Raw genomic sequence first — 23,784 nt, 5'->3', positions numbered from 1 at the left:
TTGCACAGTGGCCACCGAAAGTCTCCAACCGATTGTGTTCTCTTTGCCGCTGCTGCTGGAGTGGAGCCGCAGCTGAATGGAGCTGCCACAGCTTGAGTCGCCTTTTGGACTACGTGCCCCCCGCCTCACCCTCTTTGTTGCACACCTGAGCCGCGCCGCTGTGGCACCGGCACCGGCACTGGCACTGGCAGCTGCTCCCGCTGCCGCTTTTCCTCGCTCGCCTCTCTGCTCCATCAGCTCTGAATGAGTTTCCTTCGATTCTTTTGCTTTTGTGGAATAAAATGCTTGAAATATTTCAGAAGCAGGCAGGCAGGCAGTCGGGCTCCAAACCCAAAAGGTTAATACTTTGACGACCAAAAACCAGATTTACTTGTTCTCGCAGAGCGAGCCCCTTCCTCGTGCAGGGGCCCCATGGCCCATGCCCCATGCCACAGCGTGCCTCTGCCTTCACTTATTCCCACTGCCTTTCGTGTACCCTTTGCAGAGCGGGGAATGTGATTGTCACGCAGCGAAGGTGGCCAGTTTTTGGACCAGTTAAATAGTTATGATTTCCCTTACCAACAAAAGATTGTTTTATGTAAATATTTGTTGGGTTCTTTTGGCTTTTCTCTTGCTGCCCGATCTGCGTGCATTTTTTAAAACTTCTTCGCTCTTTTTCTAGTCGCTTCGCTTTGCATTTACTTTTATGGGCAGCGTATGGCTTCCAAAGTGAAAAGCACTCCCCTCCCGACTGCAGTTCTACCAGTAATTGTAGCTGTCTGTTTGTATTCGTGTTCGTGGAGTCGATTGCTGCAATTTACTCTCCCTCTTTGACAGCCCCTTTGCACTCCACTCCAAGCATAACCATTCCAAACACCGAAAATAGAAAAGTAAACAAAACCATTTTTAGACGATTTCATCATCATCAAACATCCAAGATTCATCGGATGCAACAGCTCCAATGCTCATGCCACTGGCCCCACCATAAAAGCAACTTCCACCCGCTCGCATTCCCGATGCTCCCCACTGTGCCCAGCGCCTCGCCCAAAAAAGATTCCCTTTCTTCGGCGTTTGGTAAAATTGTTTATAAATCCAAAGGCAATTGCAATTTGCTTTGATGGGGGGGCGTGTCTGTGGCGGCAGTCGAGCGGCAAGAAGGGTATTCCAGTCCGTGGAGCCTCGAAGTCGCAAATCAGGGCAATCAAGGGGTACCACGGGGGTCCAGCTGGGTTCGATTAAAGTGGAAGCTCGCGATGCGATGCGATGCGATGCTGCGATTGCGATGCGTTTTGTAAATTGGGTTAACGCGAATTACAATTCGAAATCTATCGAGTGTGTGTGGGAAAACTGGCAACTTGCAACTGCAGCTAAGTGATAGGAAAAGCGAAATAAGCAGCGAGGAAAACAAACGGGAAAGCGGGCTTACAGCGTCTTCGAAACGGTTATGCCAAAAAGGCAAGAGGAAATGCTTAAAAAAGAATAGAAAAATGTTTTAGGACTCGACACAGCAAGTCTGTTAAAGCGGTTATGAAACGGTTATTTGGAAGAGTTTTGAATGAAAATTTATGTCAAATATGCTGGGGGAAGAATTGTAAAGCAGACAGCCAGAAACGCAATTCGAAGCGGTATGGAAACGGTTAAAATTTGAAAACTTTTCACTGCGAAACGGTTACGAATCGGTTTAAATATTGATTACTCCCCAAAAAAAGAGCTGGCCAAATGCCAAGAGCTAAACTTATTTATCTTAAGCAAATTGCTTGCATCAATATTTGCCGAACATTCCAGGACTCTCCGGAAGCCAAACCAAACCACTTGAGTATCCTGCAGCACCCAGCTGCCCTCTCCCCTGCCTCCTGCGGGGTCTCTACTGGGTGCTTCCGAGTAGTCTGTGACTGGGCGGGTGCCGAATGTCCAGAGGGGCGTTGTAAAAATAAATTGCTTTGCTCAATTAGCGGTTTCTTCTCGAATTTCTCCACCCGCTATCGCTCCACCCGCTATCGCTCCACCGCCATCGCTCTCCCTCGCCCTCGCCCTCTCCCCCTCTCTCTCTCGCTCTCATCCATTATTGCATTTCTCAATTGCCTCGAGGAGACTCTCGAGTCCCAAACTCTTTTCAATTTGTGGACCCATCATCATCCATCTACCATCTGAAGCGGTGGGCGGGGTCCGTGTCCTGCCGCTGTCCATTTTGCCCCAAATTGATGTAGATCTCCGCTCCCCGCTGCCCGCTGCCCCGCTGCCAGTCGTGCGATTAACCAGGTGACCCGACGCCCTATCAGTCTCTCCCTCTCCCTCTCCATCCTATTCTTATTCTGGTGGTTTTTTTTCCATTTCATTTCGTTTCCGTCTTGACTTGAAATCTGAGTCGGACGAGCGTCTCAAATTGTGAGAGTTAATCGAGCTGTAAATTGTCAGACACACAGCAGCTGGCGGTGGCTCCCTTGGGCTCCCCTCTGCCGCCACCATGCCAATCCCGAGCGCATCTCCAGTGAGTGTTACGCTTCAGCGGTGGCAAACAAAACTTAATTATAATAATCAGGGGGAACCAGAGAAAGAGAACAACTTACATATGACAAGGGCCAGGAGGATGTGAGCGCGCACCCCTAGCGATGGCACTTCGAAAGGCCACACAAACGATACTTGCAGCGAATCGAAAATGCACTCTGCACAGATAATCTCACGATCTGTCTCACGCTGCCATCTCTGGCATTGTTTCAATGTCACGTTATCATGCCCTGCCCTGCCCTGCCCTGCCATGCTCCCGCGCAAGTCTCCCACTCCGCCCTGGGAGCAGTGCGTGTTTGAAGTGCCAGACACTCTTAAGTGGCGAGAACGGGTGGCGGGGTAGTCAGGCGTTGCACGCTCCTCAGACACGGATGATGCTCCTGTTACAGCTGCAGCTGCTGCTGCTGGTGCTGCCAGTGTCAGTGGCTCGAAGGAAATGCGCTAATTATGTTGTTCTTGCCGCACTCAGGCGAACTTCCTTCAGTTGCAGCCACGACCTTGATTGCAACCGAAGAGGACTGAGCCAGCGTAGGAGGAGAGGGCGTAATAAGGAAGCAAAGGGAAGAACAATAGGCAAACTTTTGAGGCCATGAAAATGTCAACAGGAAGAGCAGACGCATCAGACAGGCAGACAGAGAACAGGAACAACAAGTGCACAAGGAGAGGGAGAAGGAAGGAAGGACGGAGGGTCCCTCCCCCCGCCATGATTGTAGCCGAAAACGAAAACTTTCCAAAGAAAAAGGTAAACTTTGAAAGAAATCCAATAATGATGTTAATAACGAATGGTGCCAGGATGATGGCAAAGTTGATCACTTAAGGCTGCCAACACAAGAAAGGAAACACGAGAATATCAACTGGAGCATACAAAATGTATTGGGGGGGGATCACTCACAGGTTGCCAAGTAAATGTTGGAGTGGAGGAGCCGCTCGCTTATGGGAAACTTGCGAAATTAAAACTGTGAAACAAACAGTGCCAAAGGGTTCTGCACTTCCATATAATTTAGACCTGATTAGACTCAATTTTGTGTGCCATCAAAGCGGATGCTAATTTTAGTTTTGGTGCCACCGTCTGCGTCTCCGTCTTTGTCTCTGCCTTTGTCTGGTGCCTTTTTCTGGGCCAAGAAAAGAACATAACAACTGGACAATAAAAGGGCCAGAGCAACATGGGAGAGGTTGAGATAAAAAATCATTTATATGTAACATGCACACGACTCGCAATTCGGAGAAGTTACCCATCCCAAATTGAAGTACTTAAAGCACAAGGCGCAGTGGGGGAGGGCGGTGCAGGGGCTTCCCTTCTTTTTGTTTTTTGTGTGCTGCCAAGTTTCGTGTCCAAGTAGCAACAAGATGGGGCAGGTTGCTCCATGTGTTGCCAACCAACCAGAAGACAACAGCGACAGCTTTGCGAGAGAGAGAGCTTGTCTGGGAAAGGAAAGGAAAGGAAAGAAACTACATAAATAAAGGGACACGAGGAGCTGGGACAGACACGACATGGGAGCAGGAAAGCTCCGGCAAAACGGCAGCGCACAGACAATGACAATTGCTGGAAAATCATATTAAAATAAAAGCGCAATAAACAACAGAGAGAAGACACAGGCAGCAGTGGCAGGCAGCAGGAATACTCCATCTCTCTACACCTGATGGCTGCGGGAGTACGCTTTATTAAGTCGGATCAAAGCAATCATAAATTACCCAAGATTTGGCCAGGAATGAAAATTCGTATGAAAAGAAGCCAAAGGAGAGACTGCACCAAAGGGATTCAACTCCATTTCGTGCCGAAGTCTGATGAGTTTTGTGTAATTCAATTATAAATGATTATAATCAAGGCTTAAATGTGCTGCAAATGTGTGCCCAAAAGCTATTAAGGATGCTCTCAGTGGGTGAAAGAATCTCGAATAAAAATTGCTTCAGGTGCAGTGGCATTTCTGGCAAGTTCAGTGTGGAAATATTTAATTATGCTACCACAACTACCAGGAGGAGTAGTTCTCGCAAACATTTCGTAATAAATTGCATGGGATTGGAGGACCCTTGAGGCGCCTGCCGATGGCATCAGCGAGACACTGCCACGCTTTGTGCTGTGCGGGAAGTACCACAGAAAGCAAAGCAATGAATGAATGAACTTCCTTGTTAGCATAATTTAAAAATATGATCCATATACTCGTGCAGATTGCGTCCTTCATGCTCAAATGATTTCCTCCTCCATCCTCGGCCCACCGTCATGTCGTTCTCTCCTTCTCCATGTTGCTCGTTGTTCTCGTTGTTGTTGTTGTTGTTGTTGATGTTTATGTTTATGTTGATGCTGATGCCGAGAGCTGGTGACGGTGTCGAGCTGTTTTGTTGCCGTTCTGCTTGGCACAAATGCCTTTCCTCTTCTGGCTTTTCTTTAGCGGATTTGCCATGCACTTCTCTTGTTGTGTTGTGTCTTGTCTTGTCTTGTGTTGTGTTGTGCTTGTGTTCCACATATTTTTCCTCCATATTTCTTTCCTTCATCGCCCTGGCTGCTGCTGCTGCTGCAACTCAGGTGCATTGTTGCCCCACCGCCTGTTTATAATGAGCCCGAGAGTGAGAGTCTTGGGCAGCAGCAATGGCAGCAATGGCAGCAGCAGCTGATAAAGAAGCTTGACAGCAAAAGCAGGAGAATGGCCATGCTAAACTCTACTAAAAGAAAATTGCATGCCAACCAAGCACACGAACACCAATGCAGACTGTGAATGTGGAGACCCAAGACCATGAGCAAAAGACGCAAAAAACAGGTTTTCCTGTGCGAATTTTCATCTAAAGATGAAAAATTGTTGGACTCACAAGCGAGGCAGCACAGAGCACAGAGCATGGAGCATGGAGCATGGAGGATGGTGGTGCAGATGGAACTGGTTCAGTGAACATAATGTGGCTAAATGCTTTAGTTTCAAGTGATGCATGCACATGTACATATGGACAGTACATATGTATGTACATATACCCCATCCCGTAGCTGTGAAAATATTTCACTGTCTGGGAAAACTTCACTTTTGTTAATTGTAGCCCGGCAACTGATTATCGCCTCTATGCAAAATGTGTGGGAGTGATAGAGGCCAGGTCACAGGCAGCGGCAGCGGCAGGGGCAACAATTGGAATAAATGTAAAGTATTTTCTAGTGCAAATAAAACGCTCACCTAAGCTAAGATCTAGAAGAGGATTGCCTGCCCCAAGAATAGATCTGAGAAATCGTTAGTTCGCTCGCACATTTTTACCACAATTTAATGATATTTCAACACAATTTATATGGCACAAGGCACCAATGTCCTAGACCTATGTATCTCCCTTTGCCATATAATTCCCATGGTAATACTCTTTTGAAATGGGCTCCCGTTTCAAGGCAAGAAAATCCTTGACCAACAATTGATAAATATTCGATTGTCGCAGTCCATTATGAATCGAGACAACAAACAAGAAGGCAAACATCGTTCGTTGCTTATTTTTATTCCAGATGCAGTTTCAGTTACAGTTCCTTTCTTTGCCCACAAAACGATGTCCGATGGCCGATGGCCATTTGCCTTGGGCTCTCAGCAACAATGCCGGCAACATGCATACACACATACATACGTAGAACTCGTATATTTTTTCTACAACTGGCCGCACCCATCCTCTTGCCTGTCCCCCCTCACCCATCAGACAACGACCACTTTTCTTGGCCATGGCTGTTGTGTCAAATGGCAAACTAAATGCCTTCCAGCGGCATCCATCCAGCAGCAAGCTTGTGCGAAAAAGAACGAAAACATCGTGAAAATCAATAAACTCTGAACTTAAGTTTTTTGAACTTTCTTGTTCGAGCTGCCGGTCCAATTCATTGTCATACAATACCTACACATGTCCATAAATACATATGCACGTGTACGGTATGCGGATTGGACAGGTCTGATGTAATCCCACCTTCATCTTCAGCCGGAGAGATGCGGCACCCAATCGAACTTTATTCACAACTCACTTGAGTCACTTTCTTGGGTCCAAAAATTGTTCTTGGTGGGTGGAAAACTATTCTTCCCAATTTTCTACATTTGTATTATAGGTTTAACTCCATCCTGTGGCTGTCTTTCTACATGTTCTATGATCTTATTTTGAATATATGAATATATATGTATATATCTCTAAGAGCATTCAAACTTCTGCTATAATTTATATACCCACTAAGGGTACTCCTTCAGTTAATTCAGTTTCGAGTTCCATCGAAGACTTTCTACCAGCACATGTACCACACATGTGTGCATAAATATGTGTTCCATGGTCTTGTACTTTCCACCCTTTATCGCCGCTTGGGTGCCAAGAATTTGGGAAATGTCATTTTAATAGTTTCGCCTTCGCTTGCAACATGCGATTGTTATAGCAGTAGTTGTTGCAGTCCTTGCAGCAGAGTTGTCTAGTCACAGTTCTCTTGGTAGTCCCAATTTGGCCATTTGTCGCATTCCAACTTTGCATAGATTCAATGCCCCACAGAGACGGGGGGGAATTCGAATTGGAAGTTTATCTTTGGTCGTTGCTGTTGGGCTTCATTGATTCTCTGCTGCCTTTGGCTGGCGACAATGCCGAGCATTGTCACAAAGTCGCTTGGGATTTTAAATTTTAGCGATTGAATAATGTCTTCAGTTCCATGAACAAATCCCCCCCACTCCCTCCCATTACGTGATTTTACATGGTCGCAATAGATTAAAGATGAAATCACGGAATGAATTTAAGGAATAAATATAGCGCCAGTTTCCTCTGGAACTTGTGATGGGAGAGTGGCCGAGTGAGGGGGGGCAAGCGGAGAGGCAGGACAAGTGATAGGTGCAATTTCTCACGTGACACAAGGGAGAGAGCGAGAAAGAGAAAAAGTGTGATGCGAGGAAAAGGAAAACGCGGATTAGGCAACGGACCGGCGACAGCCATGAAATTTATGAGACGTGTCAACGGCGGCTGTTGGTCAGGACGAGAGAGAGAGAGAGAGAAAGAGCAAACTAAGAGTGAGCAGGGGGGGAAGGGGAGATAAAAAGAGAGAATAGTGGTGGGCAGAGGGTTGGCAGAGGTGTACTGTGGGTAACCTCCGTTTGATAAACGACAAAAACGTCAGCTGGCAACGAAATAAAATTAAATTAAATTAAACGAAGCAGAGAAAGCGCTCCAGAGCCGGGGGGAACCTTCTGTTACTCTCTCGTGGATCTGTTGGTCCCTTTTCGATTAAGTTATTAGACTTGGCATCTAAAGGGTATAGCTACATATACGAGCTTGACTATTAGTTTTAGGTTTTAAAACCTCTTCTTGCATTTCTTTTGTTCCGTTGCCTTCATTGCAGTCGCAATTGTCTTATCTCTTGATCTTCAATTTACCTACGAGCTTTGCCGCTCTCCCGCAATGCACGCGCTCGCGAGTCAGGGCTCTCTCTGTTCGAAGTGCCTACCTGCTTTGCGTTCGCTCTCACGCAGCAACAACAACAAGAAGGCGACCCACACCACTCGGCTCTCAGCAAGCACAAAGCACAAAGCACTGAGAAAGCATAACAAACGGGACTCTGCCTCTACTTTGCGGTGCAGTTTCTTTCTGTTTGTTGATCTGCTGTTATTGTTGCTGTTCATTTTGGCATGTCGGCTGCAGCAGATACCCTACCCACAAACACTTTGTGGAGCTTTGCAAACATTTTGCGTGTTTGTCTGGAAGTGGAGTATAATTAATGGAATAAAGCGTAAGTAGGAGTGGTTATAATTCTTTTATTTTATTATTTACATTCTCTGGGTATGCAGTGACACCCTCTTCTTTTACCCTGACCCGCACTGACCCTCACATCTCCCTATTCCACCACACATGTACGTCCATCCATCTCCCTCTCTTTACGCATATCGTATTATACATCTTCTATCCCGCTCCCTTGCCCGCCAGCACGCTCAAAAGTAATTTAAGGCGTCACATGCGGCTTAAGTGGGATTCAGAGGGGTGTAATTTTGGTGTGTGGAATTTTTGTCTTGTATAAATTATTCGCTTCTTGAGTTTGGAAATCTCCCACAACCCCAGGGGTAAGCCACACCCGCTGTACTCCGCACCTCATTCGAAGTCTATAATTACCGAAAATCCCTCCTCCACCACCGGCATGCCGCCCCTTGCCACGTAATGTGTACTGGTGGTACCCCTGACCCAGACTAAAATAATTTTCATTTTTTTGGGGTGAGAAATTGTATTATTATTGAAAATTTGTTGTCCATTTATCTTTAATTCTAGCTCTCCGAGTGTCTCAATTGTTTTCTCTTACTGCCTCAGCTCTCTCGTTCTCTCATTCGTTGGCTCTCCCTCCAGCTCTCTCTGTCAATCGTATTTTTCATAAGTGTATTTATATATTTGAAGGAAATTTAAATGCCATCATTAACATGAATGTTCGCCCATTTATAGGGGCACAGGGACCAGTCCCCGGCATTGGATGTAGCGAAAGCAAGAGAAAGTTCAACTCGAATAAGTGCCAAAAGAACGAAAAATTAAGGATAAACTTAAAGGAATTTAAATACAATACAATATTTTGTTGATCTCTTTGTAGGCTTTAATGTTCGAGTGCACAGAAATATCATTATTAATTTGGGTAATTTATTGATTGCAGTCATCAGTCGTTGCCTCAACGATACTTAGAATCTGCATTAAAAAAAAACTGTCAGGCACAAGCCAACACTTTTCTACTACTTGTATTTTCGTTGATTTTTAACTTGAGCAAAGTATTTGCTAGCGCTGCATTATGGGTTAAAGAGTAGACCCAAAAGAGAGAGAGAGACAGAGGGGGAGACAGGGCAGGGAGTGGGAGACGTGGAGAGAGCATATCTAAAGCGAAGAAATCAAGTTTGAATTGTTTGTGCGGGTTAAAGTTTGATTGATGTGCCGTGCTCGTCGTGCAGACAACATGAAAATTAGTTGAGAGACTCTCGAAACTTGAATGCAGATGTTGGGGGGTTTGACAGGGGCTTGCCAGTGGGGGGAGAGCACTGTGTTTGTGTGTGGCCTGCAGTGGGATTGATTGACAGCCAAACAAACGAGGCGGGCACTCTGGCAATAAGTTAGTGGAATATAACTTGATCCATGGCGGAGTTATAGCGCTTGGCATTTGCCAGATACTTTTAGCTTCCAACCAACAGATCCAACAGAAGATCGAAATAGAAATTGCAGCTGCAAGATCTTGAGAGGTTTTTCTCTTTGAGTTAACTTTATTCGAATAACTGGAGAAACATTTATGTATGTAGTGGCTACATGAAGTCCCGATCTGTATCTGAAACTTACACTAAATCTCACTGGTAGCCCACTCGAGTCCAGAGTGTAACTGGAACATTAGCTATGGGCCCTTATTATGTGGGCACATCGTATCCTTTGCTGCGCGGGCCCACCCAGGAATTCTGGTCGCCCGCTGCAGCCTCTGCTCCCGCTCCTGCAGCATCAGCCACTTGAAAGGAGCAGGCCAGAGCACGGGCAGGCCAGGCAGGTCGATGCTATCACTATCCCATTTCACACTCGCAGCAGGGGTCCGTGTGTGTGTGTGTTCGCCTGTTTTATCATTAACTTGAGATGCCTCATGAGGAAGTTACTTGGGAATCCGCCTGCCCGGGGTTTCATGTCCTGTCTGCCAGAGAATGAAAGTAGGGAGAGGCAGCTGCAGCGGCAGCGGCAGCGGCAGAGAGGTAGGGGCTAGGCGCAGGCATTGGGCAAACAAATTCATGCAACAAAAGCCCAGCCCAATATGCTGGGGACAAGTGTCGTGGGCTGCCGGAGAGAGGGTTTCACTAAGGAATGAGAAATGAGGTATGAGGCATGAGGCATGCGGCATGCAGCATGCGGCATGAGACTAAGGCTGACACAGTTTCCTGTCTGTCGTCAGTGGCCTGCAGCACTTGAGTGCGTGTTGCAAATTGAGCGCATCACTAAAAACAGCAGCAGCAGCAGCAGCAGCAGCCACAGCAGCAGAGGTAGAGGTAGAGGTAGAGGTAGTCGTGGCAGCATCAGCCTTGCAAGGGGACAGCGACAGCGACAGGGACTGGGGCGCTGTGTTGCAGTTGAGGCAGCAACAAGGTTGTCAGACCTGTAAGTGTCATAGCATATCAAATGTCCCCCCACCGCCCCGCCCCGTATGGATGGATGGGAAGCCGTTGCTGAAGCCATGCAGTACGCGGTCGCTGCGCATGCGCAGAAAATCAACCGCAGAAACCCCAGAGACCAGAGCAAAGCAAATGAAACCAAGAGCAGCAGCAGCAGCAGCAAACATCGCTGACAAGAGCGTGCCAGCCAGCAGCAGCCAACAGCCAACAGCCAACAGCCAACATTCCCCTGAATTTCGTGCTGGCAATTTAACGCCTGCTTTGTTTGACGGTTGGACAGGACACTGGGAAGCAGGGAGCTAGGTGCCAGGGAGGCTTCCCAGTGCGAGTGTGAGTGGGTCACCTGCCAAACCAATGGATGGATGGATGGATGGGTGGTTGCCTGAATGAATAGATGAATGGATGGATGGATGGACGGCCGGTCATCATGGCAACAACGCCTCCGGTGGCTGCCTACGGCTGTAGGCGCCATTGGCTTGAACTGAAACCAAAACAACGGCTCAAAGAGCAGGAACAACAACGAACAGCCAACTGCCAATATCCAACAGGCAGGACGCAGCATACCTCCATTGAGGCATGCACTAATGAATGGGGCAGCCCATTCAGTGGCCGACAATCTACTCCCAAAATGCACATTTAACAGGCACAAGATCAACAATCGGAAAAGGGAATCGGAATGGGATTGGGATTATGACTTGGTATGGGAATATAAATGGAAAATGTTCCCAAGCAACCAGGACTTAGATGGAAGGGAAACGGCAGGTTCAGTTTTTGTTTGCTTTAAAGATAAAACTGCAGCACAAGCTGTGGCACAGCTGAACGTTTTCCCTTATCCTGAATCTAGTATGAATACATAAACGTTTTTATCTAGTAAATATCCTGCATAATTTGGCAATTTCCATCACGATTTAAGGCACATTTGTCCGCTGGCAATGAATGCAAATTGTCGCTCCTTTGATAATTGTCAATGTTACACCACATCTGCACCTGTATCTGTATCTGTATCTGTATCTGTATCTGTATCTGTGTAGTATCTGTATCTGTGTGTCTGTGCAGACTTGAATCGAATATTTTATAAAAATAATTTACTCTGCCACTACTATATTCCCGGACCATGCCAGTCCCCTTGGTGTCTGTCCTTGGTGGCCAAAAAGTATAAAATATTGTTCGGCAAAGCGAATTTATAATCCCACAAACGGGTGCCCAAATGTTTGTAATGCTAGTGTGGCAGGGGCAGCCGAATTCTGGCTATTTTCTGGCACCTACTCTATAAGGTTACGTGCACCATGGGAACCAGTTTAGGAATTTAAATTAAACTTGTAAAGTTTTTCCCGTGCACAAGCGAATTCTGCAAAGAGAGTCCCCGAGAATTGCTCGAGGTTCGCTGGTAAACTACTGATGGAAAAGGGTATTGAATATTCAGTTATAAGTCAGGGGATGCCCCCCTGTCTGTTGTTTAATTTTTCAGAGAGAGGAGCTGTTCGGTTTCAGTTTCTGGTTCGATTTGAGTCTGAAAATTAAATAAAAATTCAAACAAAATGAAAACAGGTACACGAATAAAATACTCGCACACATTCATACATGACATGAGATATTTTTTACGCAAATGAAATAATATGCAGAGCAATTGTTATTTTTTGGCCACGTTCTTCAATAAGGTTGCATTTCACGGTGGCCCTGTCCTGCCACACCGTTTTGCTGTTGTTCCGCTAACCAAATTTACTTTGTCCAGAAAACAGGAACAGAAACCATCAATGAACCCCAAACAACAAAAAAAGAACCAAAATCAAAAATAGGAAACGTAAAATGTGAAATGTAAAATGTAAAATGTAAAATGCAACTGCCATCGATCTCTGTTCGAGTACTGCCCTCGTTGGAGAACAGTTTCAGGTTTCCAAAGTGGGTACCAGCCTCGGGTATACATAAATCAAATATTTCCATCTATAAGCCTCTCGGATTTAAGCCAAAAGCCGTTACCAAATCTAGTGTCCCTCCTCCGCAATTGGTCCGTAAAGTATACGTAAAGATATTTACTTTCAAAATATGCAACTCTATGGGTGGGATTGTGGGATCTGTATGGGAATTACCTACGAAAGTGAAATCCCCTTTGGTTATTTTATCGCCAATATGCAGCGGGACTTAATGGCTTGTTTGACTTTCGCATGAATGTACACAGCTTATGGGCGTTACTTGTTATTTACACGGCATGTATTTTGTTTTGGTTTTTTTTTTACAATTTCTGGGAGATCATTTGGGGATTGTGTTTCCATTTCTGCCCCGCGTGTTTTTAATGATTAAAAGCATTCTTTTGATCTGAACCAAATACCTTGCCTCTGCCTAAACTTTGCCTGAAATTGTCACCCGCTGGACAGGCGCGCGGTGGGCAAAGTCATAACAAGAATTACTTAGACCTAAGTTTAACAAATTCCTCAAATGCCTTGAGCCCCCCACCAACATTGACAACTTAAACTAAAAGTGTCCATCAACCTAACCCCCCTCTCTCTCTCTCTCTCTCTCTCTGCATCTTTTTCATTCCAGATGCCAATCCGCAGCAGCAACAGCAGCTGGTCCAGGTCCAGCAGCAGCAACCACAACAACAGCAACAACAGCAACAACAACTTCAGGCGCCACGTTTCACCACGCACCCATCGTCATCGGGGTCGATTGTGAGCGAGGGCAGCACCAAGATCCTACAATGCCATGCTTTGGGTAAGTTCTTTTTTGTTTCTTTCTGCCTTCTGCCTTCTGCCTTCCACCTTCCACCTCCCAGCTGCTGCTGTGGAGTCCTTTTTCCTTGCTAAACATAACACTTGTCCCTCCAAGCGCCCTGACAGCTAAGCCGAATGACGGGGGATCCCCCGGATTCGGAGTTTGGGTCTCTGTGACTTCAACTTCGACTTCGACTCGGACTCGGACTTGGACGCGGGGTCTGGGTTTGAGTCTGCAAGTGGGTCTGGGTCTGGGTCTGGGTCTGGGGGGTGTAAAATGAAACCATAAACGAAAACACTTTTTCTTTCCTTCGTGGAACGGCGCCGGGTGCGCTCTCGCTTTTGAAAGATAATGAAGTAGAAAAACAATAACTTTTATGAGGTTTCCCTCCCCACACACAGCTGGGGCGTGTGTCCGAGCCGTGTCCCGTGTCCAGAGTTTCGAGTCCCGCTCCCAAGCGGCCGCTCGTGTAATCCTTTGAGCGCTTAAGGGCGTTGCCGTTGCCGTTGCCGTTGCCGTTGCCAGGGCAGCTCTGGCAAGAGCTTGGACAATGGCCGCACCGCACTCCAGGTACACGTAATGTTTCCTCCTGGTCTGGCCTCTCTCTTGGGCTTCGTTCTCGTTCACGTCCTTGTCCTGCATTTGACAGTTTCGAGTATCGGTTTCATATTGTGTGTGTGTGTGTGTGTGTGTGTGTCTGTGTGTACAATGGGAACCCATACCCACACTCTGTGTGTTCCACGAAAAAAATGAAATGTTATGAACTTCATTCTAACCATAGCCTTCGGCCTCTGCTGTTTACTGCGCACCCCGCACCCCCACCCAGCACCCTCCCCCGACTCGCCACGCTTCCTGTCTGCCACCCCCACACTCCCCTTTGAAGGCCACGAAGCCTGCAGTATTTTATGGCCAGCAGACTCGCAAAAATTAGTCGTGAAATATGTACTCGGGAACGCCTCTCTCGGCCACTTGGGTGCCTGCTGCGTGGCGTATCTTATTTAAGATGGCAAATTACAGCCAAAGGTAATCGTATCTGCATTTATTTGTTGGTATTTTTCCGGTTAACATTCCGGTAGAAGTAAACCCCAAACATGGCTGATTTAAGGCTGCAGACGCTCTTCGTTTTCCATAAATAACTCGTTTGAGATTACCTTCAAATGTGTCCATGTGTCCAGCTTGTTCCCAGAGCAAAGTGCAGACGTTCACCCACCGTTGTCAGTTGTGCCAAGATTCAGATTCGACTTGGATGCCCGTTGGCTTCTGCGGTGTGTGCCGTCGCGCGAGCGTTTTGATGCACATTTGAGCAATTCAATCTGCCACACACGAATACTTTACAGGGCTCTTTGTGTCCTGTGTGCTTTCTACGAGTGTGTGGCAGGGGGGATCTATGGAATGTCACCCTAGAGCCATACACTTTGCATAAGCGGCAAGCGGCAAGCTGCAGCTACAACAGACGAAAAAGATGAATTGAAACGCCCCAAAGTCGAAGCTTTGGATACACTTCTATGTGCCACAGGTGCAAGGAATATTTGGTTCTGGGACACCGAGAAGTAAGTCTTATATTTTGCATTCTGGGGAGCTAGACATCGAACCGTTAAGATCCCTTCCTTATACCCTCGGAAAGGGTATGCCAAACGTGGCATAGAATGGCACAAAAAAAGCAAACAACTGGGAATCTCTTAAGCTGCTCTTTGGTGTTCATACATCATGATGATGATGAAGATGATGATGATGTAGATGTTGTTGTTGTTGATGGCAGTCGTTCTCGCAGTGGTTGTTGCTTCTGTTGGCGTTGTCACACATGCCGCAACAAGCGTTGACGTTCGCGTTTGCAGTCACTTTGGCGGTTTTAGCTGTCAACACACACCCGGAGAGCCAGCGCTTGAGAGGCAGAAGCTGTGGAGATAGGAATTGGATAGGATGCGTTGGAGCAGGGAACAGCAGGTGACTAACAGCAGCGGCTGTCTATATGGGGAAGTCTTTCTCTTTCTCTTTCTCTTTCTCTTGTTTTCCCCCTTTTCCTTTTTAGTGTTTTAGGTCCGCCGCTGCTGCTGCTGCATGTTTTTTTCGCCTAGTTTTGCCGATGGATTCTCAAGTGAAAACGAGTTTCCCCGCACACTCTGTCTCCGCTGGCAAACGTTTCCTTCGCGACAATCATGAAAACCAAACAAGAATAAGAAAAAAGAGTGAGCGAGCAATGGGGGGGAACACTATGCCAATACCCTGTACGAGCAGCCATTAGACAGAGGCTGTCTTCAGTTTTTCAGCTACTTTCTGCCCCTGTGCACAGTGGCTGCCAAAAACTCACTCCAAGTGCATTCCCACACACACAAAACCGAAGTTTAGGTAACATTTTGAGATCTGAATGGATGATTGGAGTCTGCTAGCCACCGCCCAACGAATATGCCCCACCAGCAGCCACCAAGCGGCACAAAAGCTAAGCAAAATGTGTGTGTGTGCGTGTGTGTGTGTGGAAGGAATTGTTTTCTGGCCAACAAAATGAAATGCGATGTGATGTGGCAGCATTAGAGTGAGTGAGTCAGATGAAGGGACGGGAGCAGTCGGCTGTTTTTTTCTGTTGTTGCTTCGCGCAAATGTAGCGCATTCACTTGCAACAAAGACTCTTTATATAAGGCAACAAGAACAAGAACAACAACAACAACAACAATAACAAGAACAAAAGCCGCCAAAGCTGTTTTCAGCGGCAAATGCACCAGGCAACATAAGAAATGAAAGGAGAGATGGCAGCAGCATTCGCAGAGGGAATGAAAAGAGGAAATCTCGACCAGAAAGATATCCAGTAGCCGTAGTGGAGGTCAACGCTGAGATCTGCCATATCCCATGGCACAGTGACACAGTTTGGATGGAATATCAAGCCACAGACAACAGACAATATTTTTTAGTTCTTCGAATAATTTTACAAATTTTGCCTAAATTCTTGAAACTTTCATAGCTGTTTCGTGGCTCTTGTTCAAACTATTTTGTCCTTTCGTTTATGGGAAATTAATGCAGCTAAACGCCCGAGTAATCAACTTTCTTGCCATTTTCTTCATAGGCTTTTAACCGATGCCAGAGGCATTTCCAATCAAAGATTCAGCTAGATTAAAAAAGTGAGGATATACCCCTGGCTGCGGGGTGTGAGTGGTAAAAGTGCTTGGTCATGGAGGAGGCTGGTGGGGGGGAGATGCTGCAAAGAGTTGGCTTGGAGACACAGTCGGCAGTCGCGTGCGTGGTTACTTACAGCAATTCTCCTCCTTGAGCCCTCAGTCCGCAGCCTCCTTCGAACCTTCTACTGCATCTTCAGCTGCTTGTGCCCTCTCCTTCTGCGTTTTCTGTTTCCCTTCTCCTTCCTCACTTTCCTGACAAACAACAGAAAGTGGAAAGAAAAGAGTAGAAGATGCCGAAAAGGGAAAGGGAAGTGCTGAAAGGAGCCCTGACAAGGGGCGAGGAAGTAAGAAAAAAAGCTGAAAAATTGCAAACTATTGTTTTTGGTGGTGCCAGCTTTTTGTCGCAGTTTTTTGTACTATATGTGTATGGATACCCTACCAGAGGGTATCACGGATTAATGCAAATAACAAAAAAATATATCATTTTCGATCTATTAGGGATTGGCATCGCGTGGAGTGTGGGGCAGCAGATCCTACAGCAATGGTGAACAGATCAAAATAATTTACGAAATATTATCTCTGTCTTTTGTGAATTATTCAGATACATGTGGTACACTGTGTACGTATTATTTAGCATCCAAAGGTACCCAATCGGATGTACCATTTCAAAGTGAAATTTCAATTCAATTTGTTGCCATTTGTCAACTTTAATAACCCTATCAAAAATTGATAGAATAGAAAACGATTAATTTGTAAGGGTACTGAGAACTTTCGAGTATTTGCTGCTGCTGCTCTTCTCTCCTTTGCTCCCACTGTTCGTTGTGATTGCTGTTATTGTTGTTCCCCTTTTGCTTTCTACTTACTTTTAATGCCAATGCTGCTGCTGCTGCTGCCTTCTTCTTCGTTTTCTCTTTTGCTCTGTCTGAAATCCTCTTGTTTACGCTTGCCAGCAGCATCTTATCGAAGGGGGAGGAGTCCAACAGAGGGTTCGACTGCAGCTGCAGAAAGCCAGGGAGGGAGAAGAGGGAGCGAGCTCTTCCATAAACCAAATGCCTATATGCCTACGCCCAAATGCTGAAGTATGCTGAAAGGCTGTGGCTAAATGGTTTTGGAATTCAGAAATGTACAATTTGTGTAAAAAATATACCACAAAAAAAACGGAGAAACAAAAGATTAAGAGACTCTTACTGCACTTTCAGTTCACTGGTTCACTTATCTGCTTTATATCAGAAGTGCACTCGAAAGCCTAACCTTCTAATGAACAGATTGCTCCAATGGTTCCCTATATCCCATATGAAAGTAATCCGCTAACGGCAAGCCTTACTTTCCTTTGGGAATTTACACCCTTGTATGCTGAAGATTCTCAGGGGAAAGTGATTCTCAATGAGATTATTTACCAGCAGAATTTGTGGCTCCATCTAAACGGATATTCCTCTATATAATAATTCGCTTAATTCTACAATCTGGTGCACACTGGCACTCCATTAGAGTGCCCAAAAATTGTTTCAAAGAAGAATATCAATCCGGCAGAGCGGCACACACCACCAGAACACCTTAAGCCGCAACGTGTGGCAGCAAAAATGAAATTGCCTTGACCAAAGCAACCCAATGCTGGGCCAGGCTCGTGTGGTGGACAGTTTCAAAGCAGAAATAGAGCAGGGGGCTGGGGCGAAACGAAGGGCAGACTAACAAAATGTGTAAACAATGGTAAAGGGACAAAAGTTAAATGCATAACAACTACGACGAACAGCAGAAGAGCAGAGCCCAAACAAACTCAAAAAAAGGCGAAGAAAAATAACGAAAGCGAAAAAAGGCTTTTAGGCACTTTTAAAGTTTTGCACCACGCTTCGCTGGGAGAGTGTTGTTGTGCTGTTGCCTGCAACTTGCAACGGCAACAGTACAGCAACAGCAACCCAGTGAACAATCCCGTATAAGCGTGCACCTGGCTGATGGCCTGATGGCCTGATGGCCCGATGGTTGTTCTTGCCTCTTGTTGTTGCTGGTTGTTTGACTGTTTTGGTTGTTTTGTTGGCCTGCTCCAAAAGGCGTCAGCGCATTGCACTGTGCATAATTTAGCGAGCATGTGCCATGACTGCCACAACAACAGCGGCAGGACGGGAACAGAAATAGCAATTGCTCTGAGACATTCAACATAGAAAGGACACTCGTACACCCAGTGGAAAGAGGCACCGAGAATCAATTTGATTTCAATATTTATGCCAAGTTTTTGACACTGAAACTTAAACCTTAATGTGGAAATAATTGATTTAAAATTAGCTCTTAAGTAAAAGAAATATATTTTAGAGCTAAATTAAATATTTATTTAGTTTCCAAGTGTTTTTGCTCTTTACTCTACCATTTTTTCGCTGAGTCTAGCCAAAAATTAAAGATGTGTCAAATGTCTAGCAAACAGCTGGCAAACCAATGAAAAATTAAAAACAATCACAGCTACGAAACTCCAGAGAGGAAAACAAGAAAAAAACATATGTAGCTGCAATTTCATAAAGTTCCTGAGGAGAAAAAGAAAGGAAAAGGAAAGTCTGCACCGCACACAGCACAGGAATGAAAGGATTAGCTGCTTTAAGCCATAATAAAAATCGGAATCACAAACTTAATTACAGTGAAATTGCACTCAAGCTCATACGCCCCTGCTTTTGCCTCTCTGGCTGTCTGTTCCATCAATTCCTTTTCGAGTGGGAGCCACGAGGGAACCCGGATGACCAGATTATGTCAGACTTTCAGCCCGTGAGCCATATACTAGGTCAAAGTCCTCAGTCCGCTCTTCCTTCCGCTTGTTTCTGCGCAAAAGAAAAGCCCCGTGGAAGTTCAAATGACTGTAAATATAACGTATACGCACTGTGTGGGTTGATAGCGGGGGGAATTCAGTGTAGCCGGAGACGGAGACGGAGACGGCTATAGCCGCACAGACTGACGGATTGGCAGAGGGACTTGTGGTGCCCCCGTCCTGATGTGTGTATATATGAGCTCGACAAACACTGATAGCCCCCAGAGTTATGAATAGCGTCGGTCCTGGGCTAAGGAGGTTGAGAGCCAGGTCTGGGTCGGTTCCTGTTCCTGTTTCTGTTCTCATTTTCCCTTCTGCCTCGACTGTGTGTGTCTCTGTCTCCGACGCTGTCTCTGCTCTGCTCTGCTCTGCTCTGCTCTGGTTCTGTGTAAATGCAATTGATTTCGCCTAGCGGTTAGATGCAATCGATGGCTATGCTCTAGCCACAACTCAAACAATTTCCGCAATGCGTGCCCCCAAAAGGGCCACATCAAGATGCGCATCCACATCCCAGATCCCCCAGATCCCCCAGTTCCCCCCGATCCCCCAGATCCAGGGACATTGCCTGGTGCGATGAGTGCAAAATGCAATTTGTAGCACTGCCTTGCCTGTTTATTGAATTTATTTATATGCAGTTGGTGTTGCTTGACTGACTGATTGATTGATTGATTGACTAACCGATTGACTGTCGCACTGTCTCACTGGATGTCTGGCTGGCTGCGCGGCTGATTGAGTGAGTGGCTTTTGGCTGCTGACAAAAACCACAGCCCACAAAACAAGGACTTGTTGCGAGATGAACAATTTCATAGCATACTTTACAGGGCAGAGAAAAAGGATTCGCGCGGGGTGTGCATGGTGTGCGGGGGTGTACGTGCAATGTGTACTCGGTTCCTGTGAATTGAATGGCTGCAAAGTGGATAAAATCTTCAGAATGATTGAATTGAGCCACTTGATAACATTCCCCGGCTACATTGATAAGCGAATCAACGAAATTTGCTTAAACTTTTAGGGCGAGGCAGTGACGTGGGGCGGGGGGACAGATCCCCCTGTCGCGTCAGATGTCTGACTGGGGGTATGGGGAAAACCAGCAGGAATAGGAAATGGAATATTTAGCTCGAAATTCTGTTCTTTGTCAATTCCAGTTTGGGTTTCATTTTGCTTAAAGAAGCGGGCACTTCCCTCTGCCTCCCCTGCCACCCCTGCCCCACCCCTCCCTCGCCTGACACACTATCTGATTGACTTTGGCCGCTTCCCAAGAGAATGTAAATTTCTTCTCTGCGTTTCCCTTTTCCTTGGGTGCGTTCGTACTCGTTTTCCTTCCTTGGGTTTTTCGTTGTTTTTTTGTTCCTTCTTTCCTTTTCTTTTGGGTTTTTCCTTTGCATTTGCTGCTCCTTTTGGAGTGACAGTGACTTTGTATGGCTTTGGCTTAAAGGATTTTTGTCAGTTTAGTTATTAAAAACTCATTACACATACACAAACACACACACACACACACACATGTGTGTTTGCCTATATGTATGCAGGGATGTCTGTAGGTCTGTGTGTGGATGTTGGTGGTGCCATAGAGTCCGTTCAGCTTCTGCTCCTTCTGCTCTTTCTGCCCTTTTGCTTGAGTACCCAGCAATCGTGTTGCAGAAGGGGTATATTTATTACACAATGATGAGTGGAAACTTGTATATTTAATTGCGATTTAAATCGAATAATTTCATATTTATGTGCAAATTTTAGTGGAAACAATTTCCATATTTACAATTTCTACTAACGAAATAAATATTTTAGTATACATTTTCATGCTTAGTGATCTTTAGAGTTTCATTTGCAACAGAGTTTATTTTCTTGCACTTTTTGATAACCTTTTAGTTAGTTTTTATATAAAATTACAGACTAAGATGAGTGATAAGTAATAATCTCCACCTATAGCCAAAGAAACAAAGCTTTAAAAATGCATATAAATAATTCAAAATACAAACGTTGATGCTACTAGATAGATATGTATCTTACGTACATAAATACATAAGTTCATGCATCAATTTACATTTTACATAAAGAACTTTTGAGCTTAAGAACAGATCCAAGCAGCCAGTTGAATTCCACAACTTCAGCCTGTCAACCACCAATTACGGGGTATTCTCCTAATAGGTAGGATCTTCTGTTATGTGCATACCTCTCCCTACGCCACCTCCTCCCTCCTTCGTCTTCGTCTCTGCTTATTGGACTTTCGCTTCGATTTAGCGCTGACACATTTCGCTGGAGAATGTTTGTTTCCCCGTCTGCTGCTTCTCTTCTCTTCTCTCTTACACTTTGCCTGCTGCTTGCTGTTGACTAACGGCACTCTCATGTGTAATGTGTGTGTGTGTGCCTGTGTGTGTGTGTGTGTGTCTGTATTTGCCTTACAATTCCCCAAATTGTAATTTTATAGCAGCGTCATTGCCCAAAATGCTCAAATAGACTTTTGCCTTTTGGTCCGTTTTTTTTTTTGCTTCTTTTTCTTTTTGGGGCCACTTTTTTTCTCTCTTTTTTTTGTGCTGTTGTGCAGCTTCCCTGTGCTCTTGGCTCGTCTTTTTTTATCCTTGGGGCTTTTTCCTTTTTTTTTCGGCTGTTACTGGGCCAACACTTGGGGAAACTTTTGGCTGCTTCTCCATCTTCGTCTCAGTCTGCCTTCTGCCCGCTGCCCGCTGCCTGCTGCCCGACTGCCCTTCTGCCCAGGCTCTCTGCTCTCAGCTTGATGTTGATTCCAGTTTGCTTCCATTTGATTCTTATTCTCGGCCTGTAGTTTCTAGTTTCGCTTCTAACTCGGGCTCAATTCGATTTTGTCTGCAAACTGAATGAAGAGAATTGCATTGCCATTGGCCACGTTTTGGGCCACCATCCATGAGGGTTGGTGGGGGAGCAGGGCGAGAAATACCCTGTAAGTGGTAGGGCCACTCCCATCATCAATTGTAGAACAATTCCCACCTAAAACATCTCTCGAAAGGATACAAAATATTCGACTACATTCGACAGTTATCGTTTCCCGCTGGATTACTGTAATTGAACGGGGTACAGCCCCTCATTTGACCCATTTTGTGAGCCTGCTTAAAGCCTTGCTAACGCGTTGAAAGCAGCACCACAGCCAGCCAGCCAGCCAGCCAGCCAGCCAGCCTCCACCCAAATGGCTTGATGATCCAATCTGTCTGCTGCTCCCGTTTTGTCCTCGCTGCGACCTCTGCTGCAGAATCCTGTTGCATCGTGGAGTCGAGATTTGCACAGTCCAGTCCACAGAGTGTCCAGCACGGGGCAGGGCCAGTTAGGTGGATCTCATATTTTATTCAGGCTTTCATTTAGTTCGGTCAGAGCCCACTCACATGTAATTTTTGTTTAGCCATTCCAATTGCAATTCCATTTCGCAAAAGGGAGATGGACATTCCGTCCAGCCGGCCAGATGGGGAGGGGACAGACGAAACTGATGGGCGGGCGAGTCGTATAAATCAACTTTAATTTAAATGCTTGACTGCCGCACTGCAACGACAACGACGACCCGACATCATCCATTGGATGTCGTTCGCTACCAATTCCCGGACACAGTTCCGGACTCCATCCTGAACCTGTCCCCTGATAGACAACGGAAGTTGCTCCAACAACTGTTGGCCGCGTGTCCGCATCTCTCACTCTTTGTATTTTATTTTATCGCTTTTGCGAAAGTTTTGCGAGAATGGAATTTCCATGGATTTTGCATGGGTGTACGGGGTTGGGCGTTGAAAGAGCTCTCCTCTAACAGCGAGGGGATGGGCGAAAGTGTTGCCTGATCAATGATTAATCACATCAAACCTCACTTTAAAGCTTCAATTAATTTAGTGCAACATTTTGAGTGTTAGTTTCTATTTGATTTGCTGCTGCAATTGTGGATAAAAAGGGAAAGGGGTCTCCCCTTGGTTCAATTGATTTGATTCCATGATATTTATTTATGTTATTTCCCTCTCTCTTGTTGCAGGTTATCCACAGCCGACATATCGCTGGCTGAAGGACGGCCAGCCCGTGGGCGAGTTCTCATCGAGTCAGTTCTATCGTTTCCACAGCACACGGCGCGAGGACGCGGGCAGCTATCAGTGCATTGCCAAGAACGATGCCGGATCCATATTCAGCGAGAAGAGCGACGTTGTAGTGGCCTGTAAGTGTGTGGGCAGGGAGAGGCTGTAAGAGTGGGGTGCAGTGTGTGTGCTTTTGCTTGCAAGTCCATTCTGTTAAGGGTAAGCCAAAGGGCCAGCACATAAGCGCATTAGACATCCATTACATGGAGCACAGAACAGAGATGTAAATGGGCGAGAGGTGAACAAAAAATGGAAGCATTTTGGGCATTAAGTCCGTGCCAAGGAGGAGCCGCAGGAGGAAGTCAATCCAGTAATAACAATGGAATTTGAATTACCAATTATGCCCCTCAGAATACACAACCCCATGCCAGCCGACGAGAGCAGCCCTTGGATGCCGTCACTCCGTTTCATTGGCTTTCAGAATGAATCGACCCTTGCGAGTGTCGATTTTCCAGCTACATTTTCCTAGGTGGGGAGTACACTCACACACACACACACCACACACACACACTTGATGAATGTTTAGCTGCTAATTTTTCTTTAATGCGAACTTAATTACATCA

The 23,784-nt window shown here is 45.9% G+C and overlaps 1 protein-coding gene across 8 annotated transcripts in view; it reads left to right on the top strand.

Moving 5' to 3' along the window:
* Positions 1-23,784, top strand: part of LOC117903366 (protein sidekick) — an 82,738-nt gene that overhangs the window by 35,785 nt on the left and 23,169 nt on the right. For all 8 annotated transcript variants that reach the window (XM_034815329.1, XM_034815328.1, XM_034815327.1 and 5 more), the window contains exons 3-4: positions 13,092-13,262; positions 23,125-23,301. In XM_034815329.1, coding sequence (XP_034671220.1) covers positions 13,092-13,262; positions 23,125-23,301 — 348 coding nt within the window. The remainder of the gene's footprint in view (positions 1-13,091; positions 13,263-23,124; positions 23,302-23,784) is intronic.

This window comes from Drosophila subobscura, chromosome A (assembly GCF_008121235.1).
Source record: "Drosophila subobscura isolate 14011-0131.10 chromosome A, UCBerk_Dsub_1.0, whole genome shotgun sequence".
Classification (NCBI taxonomy): Eukaryota; Metazoa; Arthropoda; class Insecta; order Diptera; family Drosophilidae; genus Drosophila; species Drosophila subobscura.
This window is presented reverse-complemented; position numbering and strand designations above follow the sequence as displayed.